Source organism: Arachis ipaensis, chromosome B05, assembly GCF_000816755.2.
Source record: "Arachis ipaensis cultivar K30076 chromosome B05, Araip1.1, whole genome shotgun sequence".
NCBI classification, from domain to species: domain Eukaryota; kingdom Viridiplantae; phylum Streptophyta; class Magnoliopsida; order Fabales; family Fabaceae; genus Arachis; species Arachis ipaensis.
The window spans coordinates 1,296,146-1,304,356 of NC_029789.2; the positions used below are offsets into that span (position 1 = coordinate 1,296,146).

At 32.5% G+C, this 8,211-nt stretch overlaps 1 protein-coding gene and 1 long non-coding RNA gene across 2 annotated transcripts; both read left to right on the plus strand.

Annotated features, from left to right (window-relative positions):
* LOC107642345 (binding partner of ACD11 1) lies at window positions 199–3,824 on the plus strand. Its single transcript, XM_016345670.2, has 5 exons — window positions 199–455; window positions 1,603–1,706; window positions 1,789–1,864; window positions 2,622–2,702; window positions 2,795–3,824. The coding sequence occupies exons 1-5, from the start codon at window positions 447–449 to the stop codon at window positions 3,368–3,370; spliced, it is 846 nt and encodes a 281-aa protein (XP_016201156.1). The 5' UTR covers window positions 199–446; the 3' UTR covers window positions 3,371–3,824.
* On the plus strand, window positions 3,828–4,633 carry LOC110271681. The gene is made up of 2 exons (XR_002362247.1): window positions 3,828–3,857; window positions 4,134–4,633. It is a non-coding gene; the product is annotated as an uncharacterized LOC110271681 (long non-coding RNA).

Consider the following 8,211-nt stretch of genomic DNA (forward strand, 5'->3'; position numbering starts at 1 on the left):
TTAAACTCAACTAAGTATATAAAATAAAATAAAAAATTAAAATGTATTTAATTAATAAAAAAGCAAAATACTCCTTATTTTGTCAAAGTCCATATTCTTTGGGGTTAAGAAATGATTTATATAATGAGTAACGTGTATTTGGTTCTGACCCGTCCTCGACGGTCCAACCCCGTGTCGGGACTGGTCGTTCATTCACGCGGATTAGTGGCTTTCATCAGTTTCGTGCAAAAAACTTCAGACCCACGTCGCTCGCACGTGCCTCCCATTTCCTCCGCACGTGCGCTCTCTAAATCCCTCTTAAAATCTCTCTCTCTCTGCAACTGCAACTTCTCCTATCTCCTCCATTGACCCCCTCGCACTTCACCAGCAACACGCACTTTGCTCCGCCGACAACAAACTCATTTTCCTTTTTTCCGTCACCGGAGATCTCTGCCGGATCATTTCCGATGTCGTCGGTGAGTTCTCGACTTCTCGTTGCATTCTCCCAACGTCTACTATTTCGTTCTCATTCGTTTTTCTACTAATTTTATTCTTGTTGCGAGATATCTGAAGATCTTAGTTAATCGGATACGGATACTGCGAATATTTCATATGCCTTGCAATATTTGATTGTTTAGTCAATGTATTTTGCTTAATTAGGATTTGTTTGCTTAGCATGTGTTGTTTTAGGTATGTAGGTATATTGAATTACTGAGTTAGGGACTTGTAACTGTTATGATACACGATTTGGTGTAGTTCTAGAGCGTGTCTTTAAGGCTCTGAATCTCGTTTCGTTATTGATACTCGAAAGTTCTGTACCAAATAAAACATTCCGAGTGTATCTTTGCTTACAGCTTTTTAGTCAATGGACTTAAGAACTGTCTTAAACCGCTATGGATGTTTCTTTCCATTTTCAGTGTAAACTTGTGAAATTTGAGTTTTATATTTTGCATTTTGTTTGGATTGCCACTTGAGTTATGTGAATGCATGATGGGAGAGTCCCCGGTTGGTTCTCCACATCTAAATTTTGACAACTATATGAGATGCTTGTGACCATCTGAAAGCAACACAGGTTGAGTGATTTCTGAATAGAGATCCGTATTGAATTGTGCTTGAATAGCGTTAGGCAATACTGGTGTTTCCTCTCATAAAAATTGGTTGATTTGTCCAAGAAAATTGAATGGAAGATCATCTGAATTAGATGTGGAATCCATATTTTTCTTCCTAACTTGTAATGAATAATATATAATAAGTATAAAAAATATTCTGCAGATGCTGACCTTTATTTTAACATTGTTAGCAAAACATATGTACATATGAATATTCAACCTCTACTGTCATTCAGTGATTTCTTTCAATTATATTTGTTAATTTCTCAAACTATTGAGTATTTTTTTTTTTTTTTGAAATTCAGAATCACTTAGCCTATTGTCTTTCTGCTGACATGGGATCATTAAAATACAAATCAAGTTTATAAGGGGAAATACCTTTAGTAAGAAGTAACTAGTGTGATATTTTGGAAAATCGTTGCACTTGCCCAAGGTTTTATACCGTTATTATTTATTTATTTGATAAAACATAGCATTAATATTTTTATGTTATTACTTTTTTAATCTCTTTCAGATAAAGACTGTTAAGGTCAGTAACGTTTCCTTGGGAGCTACTGATCGAGACATTAAGGAGTTCTTTTCTTTTTCTGGTGACATTGAATATGTTGAGCTTCGGAGGTCAGTTGCTGTGTTTAGCTTTTTTGTTTGCTTTCATTTCTAAAATGTTTGGTACCAATTATAAATTTATATATTGATGCAGTCATGATGAACGGTCCCAAATTGCTTATGTTACCTTCAAGGATGCACAGGGAGCTGAGACTGCAGTACTGCTATCGGTAATCTGCTTATCGTAATTTAATATATATTTGCACAATAATTGATTTGTTTTAATTATAAAGCATATTGAACATCCAATCAATTTGTCCTGATTGAACAATAAAAATATTTTATTCATTAATTGTTATTGGCAATTTCTGTCCAAGAGTTTATTTGTTGTTGTCATGGAGTTCCACATGATAAATTTTCACTGGGGTTGCATTCTTTAGTATTTACTTGCTGACACTTATGGGATATGCATATTGGATTGATTATTATGTTGCTTAATTTTGGATGCTTAACTTTTTCCCCCCTCTTCTAGATAGATTTTTTTTTATTGTTTATCACAACTGAGGTATTCACCAACCACCGTCGAGCACAGTGACTTATCCCTCGTTTAGATAGAAATATAATTTTACTAGTTGCGTTATTGAGTAATTTCAATCATCTTTCAAAACCAAACGTAAAAGCGGCAGGCAGGTTTGACAAAATTTACCAAGGGTAATCTTATCTTCAGCTGCATGCTTTGCCATCTATTATCAGTCTTCTGTCTGGAATCTCAAATATTGACCTCTACAGTTATAGTTTGTAGCAGCCTGTTAGTTGGGATATGAAACATGTTCATGATTGTGTTTGTATCATTTTGTTTGGATATTGAGATCATAACATTGTTCATAACCTTCTATGCAATTTAAAACTTTTATTTCTAATAAAAGAAGAATTTTATTAAGTTGAAGAATAATTTATAACTAAATTTAACATAATTTCACATGTCAGGGAGCAACTATAGTTGATTTGTCGGTTACAATAACTCCAGATCCAGATTACAAACTTCCACCTGCTGCCTTTGCATCAGCTGTAAGTCTTGATGTGGTACTGTCTATTTTTTATTATATCAGTAATTAGGCTGCTGGAATCTTGCCGTATCAACCTTTTGTGTCATTTTGCAGCCAAACGAAAGTCAAGCTCCCGGTGGTGCTGATTCTGCTTTAAGGAAGGCAGAGGATGTGGTTTCAAGCATGCTGGCCAAGGGCTTTATCTTAGGGAAGGATGCTGTCAACAAAGCAAAGAATTTTGATGAGAAGCACCAATTAACCTCATCTGCCTCAGCAAAAGTTGCATCTATTGATCAGAAAATTGGGTTCAGTGAGAAAATAACTGCTGGTGCTTCAGCTGTAAGTGGTAGAGTTCGAGAGGTTGACCAAAAGTTCCAGGTTTCAGAGAAGACCAAATCGGCATTTGCAGCTGCAGAGCAAAAAGTCAGTACTGCTGGTTCTGCCTTGATGAAGAATCGCTATATACTTACTGGTGCCTCCTGGGTAACAGGTGCTTTCAACAGGGTTTCTAAGGCGGCTGAGGATGTAGGACAGAAGACGAAAGAGAAAGTAGTTAGCGCAGAAGAGCAACAAAAGCGACAAGTGGAAGATCAGTATGCGCAAGTCCTTTCTGAGTCCCCAAAAGCTGGTTCGGCAGCAAGTGAACATCACTCTTCCAAGCCTGCCCCTGCTCAGGGTTTGATCCTTTGATTTGCTTCTTGTGTATGTATATATACCTACTAGGATACTACGTTGAAAACTTCCCTGCAAACTGTTTCCATATGATTTACCACCACCGTTTTCTTCCATTGGAACTGCATGGAGAATTGTTTTTCTTGGACAAATTTGCAATTGTTTAATTTTTTCTTCTAAAAGATGAACTGAATTTCGTAGGTGTGAAGTAGCTTGTTTCTGCTAAACTGGGAAAACGGAGCACTATTTTTTATGGTGTTTTGGAATACTTACATATATCAAGCATAATAGCGTACACTAATCCGCGCTTCGCTGCTATTCAATAGTGTACATATTACTAGCTTCTCTTTTATCACCCCACTACTATCAGCAAGCATTTTCAGGGATATGGCACTGGAGGAGTGTCAAAGATCTCGGCGTCCAATCTAGAGTCAAGAATAAGGTTTGCAAGGCCGACAGCAATTTGGTTCGCCTCTCTGAATTTTTTTGGGAAATGACTCTCCAGGTTTTTTTTTAATTTGGGTGTTCTGTTGGTTCCTTTTTTTTTCCTTGGTTGATATTTCTCGTCCCAATTGTTTATACATTTTGGGTCTCAATTGTCACTCTTATTAAAACCACATTTTCATCGCCCATGAGGATGAATTGGGCTATTGTCATGTGGGCCGAACATTTCCTCTTGAGCCGTCTGATAGTTTTTCTTTACAAAAAAAAAAAGTTGTTAATTTGATTGATCTTTGTTGCTAAATTGTATCTAAGATGGCATCTGTCCTCCTTCTCTCAGGGTGTGTTTAGAACACAGAAAGAGGCAATTGATTTGATTTGTTCTTTCTGTGTTTCCTGTCCTGCTTTTGCTCTCTGCTTCTGTCCATGAAGACACCGCCTTTAGGTTCCAAAAATAGCTCCTTATGGTGCTCTAGTTCAGTGTTGTGTGCATTTGTCCCAAAACACTGTCGGCTGTGAAGATTGTATCTTTATCTTCTCCAATGTGTGAACAAGAGAGCAAAGTGGGAGTTTCAGTTCCCTTTGATCACATAAACACAATTTGCCATTTCCGTTCTGGCAAAACGGTCTCCCATTCTGACAAATTGCCATCCATGGTCTCACAAATTGTCATCACCGTTTTGTTCATAACTATATAATCTCGGTTAGAAGTTTAGTTACAAGAAACTGACTACTCACATGAAACATATAAAAATAATACTTAAGAATCATTAGATCGTTAAACATATTTAAGTAAATTGTTTAATATAATATATGTCGATATCTTATCTATCATATTTTTATATGAAGACTGCTCTGGACTAAGCTCGAGATTATTAGATAAAGAGACAATGAAACAAACATATAGGAATTTTAGATTCTCGAGATTCTTTAGTCATCGTAATGAGCATTTGAAAATAGTTTCAAAAATATTACTTTAAATAAGGGTAACAGATACAGAATTTGGATTCACTAAATTTTGGATTTTATTTGAGAGGGTAAAGTATAATTTCTTACTCTTGAATGTTTTCTCTTTCATATTTTCTCTTGGTCTTATCTATAAAATAAACGATGAGAGATTACACTCTATTTTGTAAATAATGAAAAGAAAACATTTGTTTAGTAAAAGAAGAAAAACTACTATAAACACGACAAACGAACTGAAGAAGGTAAGTTTGATCTCTATAACTACAAAATACATAAGTTAATTTAAGTGTCCGAGTGTTCTTGTAGGTATCTCTTTTCTAACGTAATATTGCGGCTAAAGAAGTTAGCAAGTTCTTATTTATCATCAAGGTTGGAAAGATAAAATACTCCAACCAAAAATATTTTTGTGAGTAGTTTCAAAAAAAATGAATAAAATAAGAAAATGAAAATCTAATTACCTATTAAATTTATAATTTTTATCATTGAAATATATATATCATTTGAATATAATTAAAATCTCATTTTGTTCCTCTTAATTAAGAGTTAGAAGTCTTTTTGACATACAAGTCATATAAGTCACTTATATAATGCGCGCATGAAATCACGTTGTTCTCTTTGTATTCCGCGTTCCTCTTTCTCTTCCTTCTTTTCTTTCTTTTTTGTGTTTCTCCTCTTTTTTTTTCTACGTGTTTCATCTTGATCGTTGTTCTTTTTATTACTGTTGTTGTTGCTGCATTATTTTCCCTCCTCTTCTTTCTATTGATTTTGTAACATTATGTATTTTTTTGTTTGATTTTTTTCTCCTAAAAAGAATTATGAGAATATGAAATAAGAAGATGAAAAAGAAGAAGTCGTAGAAGATGAGGAGGAGGAAGAGGGAGAGTTCTGAATTATACAGAACTTATCAGCACACATACATCGAAAATTCTTAAACAATACGCTCGAATATCTTCGTGTTACACAGACATTTGTTGCAAATACATAAAAATATTTTCTCTAATGTTGCATTTTCTTCTTCTTCTTTTTTTCCTTATTTCTTTCTTTCTTTTAGTTGAATGAATGTAAATTCATCATCTTTCAAGTAATTTTGCAGCATTATGTGTTTCTTCTTCTTCTTTGCGTGATTTTTTTGTTTTTTATTCTTGTTATACAAGAAGAAATTTGAGAAGATAAATTAAAAAGAAAAAGATGAATAAGAAAAAGAAGAAGATGGTGATAATGATGAAGAAAATAAGAAAAAGCAACAAAAGATGAGGAGGAGGAAGAGAAAGAGTTTTAAATTATGCAAAATTTATCAGCACACATACATCGAAAATTCTTAAATAATACACTCAAATATCTTCGTGTTAAATCCAAATTTACTGCAAATATAGAAAATGTTTCCTCTAATGCTGTATTTTTTTCTTCTTTTTTTTTATTTTTTTTCTTTTTAGTTAAATGAATGTAAGTTCATCATCTTCCAAGTAATTTTGTAGCATTATGTGTTTCTACTTCTTCTTTATTTGATTTTTTTTTCTTATTAAAAGAGTAAAATAAGAAGAATCTTGAGATGATAAAACAAGAAAAAAAAGATGAATAAGAAAAAAAAGATGATGATGATGATGATGAAAAAGAAGAAGAAGAAGAGTTTTGAATTATGTAGAACTTATCAGCACACATACACTGAAAATTCTTAAACAATACACTCAAATATCTTCATGTTACACCTAAATATTTTCGTGTTACACCCAAATTTGCTGCAGATACAAAAAATATATTCTTTAATGCAAAATTTTTATATTACATTCAATTCAAACCATCACCGATAAAACATTATTCACCTATAGAATCATAAACTACTAACAAAAAAATTAACTAGAATCGAACCACATCCCAGCCACTTGATTGGATTCAAAACAATAATCAATTTTGTTTTGGTTCAATTGAGAATTGACAATCTAAACTTGAATTATTCATTATTTTTAACAACGAGATAACTGATGATGGAGGAGAAGGAGAAAAAGGAAGGAGGAAAAGAAATTCCAATAAAAAAAAAGGGAGAAAGAGAAGGAGGGGGAGGTGGTGATGTTGGTGACGACTGATAACAAAATAGAAAAATAAGGAAGAAGATGAAGAAAAAGAAGAAGAAGAAAAATGTATAGTAATAATACAAAAAAAAATATTATATAGACTTATATTAAAAAATGATTTGGAAAATAATTACTTAATTAATATGTTTATTTTACCTTTTACGAAATCATTGTTAATGTTCCTACAATATTTAATCATTTCTTCCTAATGAACTAGAAGCTTCCGCAGTTGTTTATGCAACGGGTCACTATCACTATGTCGTCTTCTTAGAGGTTTGTTGAATTCATAATTCAAGGGTTTAGTATGAAGTAATGTAATTCTTTTTTTAACCAGAACGTTGCTGATTCTAGCAAGACAAAGCTGCCATCGAAATCTTAATTATATCGTATCTATAATATTAGCAGTTGGTGGAGGGGTGGTGAATAAAAAGCTACCGTCATTCTTACTTTGGACAGTAAAGGTAAGCGCACTTGTAAGTTGTAACCAAAAGTAAAGGAAAATATAAAGTGGTGCCTCTTTTACCGTAAAAATAATTAATTATCTAGTTAAACTATTTTGGTATAGGAAAAGAAACTTTGTTGACTTTTGTTATGTGTATAAATGGGATATAAGCTATATAATTGAATGAGATATCATATTATTAGTATGGGAGTGATAGAGAAGCAGAGAGTTTTGAGATTTGTAGTCATTAAATAGTTATTATTGAAGTTTTTAATGATGTGAGATTTTATCTAATAATGTGGGATTACTCATTACTCTTTTACTGGTTAAGTGATAGCCATATTTTAATAAAAGTGTTGACCCCTAAACTTTCTCTATTAGTATTTATACTTCAACTATTACTAGGTTAAAAGTGAGCCGATCTGAGCTAAGTTCGGCTCGACTCACGAAAATTAAATTACGATTCGACTCATTAAAAATCGAACCTATTTCGTAAACTCAATCTTAGTTCAACGAAAGTTCACGAGCTGGCTCGAACTCACGAATTGGTTCAAAAATTTGAACATAATCTATAATTCTTTATCAATAAATTATAACTTATATATATTGAAAAATATTACAAAATAAATTTTATATATTGTCTATCTATCAATTATAAATTTTTTATTATATTTATATATTTAATCTATATTTTTAATATTATATATATAATCGAGCTAGTTCATGAATTAATAAATTGAGCTTATCCAAGCTCAAATTCGACTTATTTAATTTATGAGCTTAATTCAAAGCTCAAATTCAATTCACCAGTTTATAAGTTTAGTTTATCGAGCTATTAATGAGTTGGACTCGAACTAACTCATCAGCTAACTCTTGACTTATTTCTAACCCTAACTATTACTGAATTAGATAAGATAAAAAAAATAATCTTTTATATATAA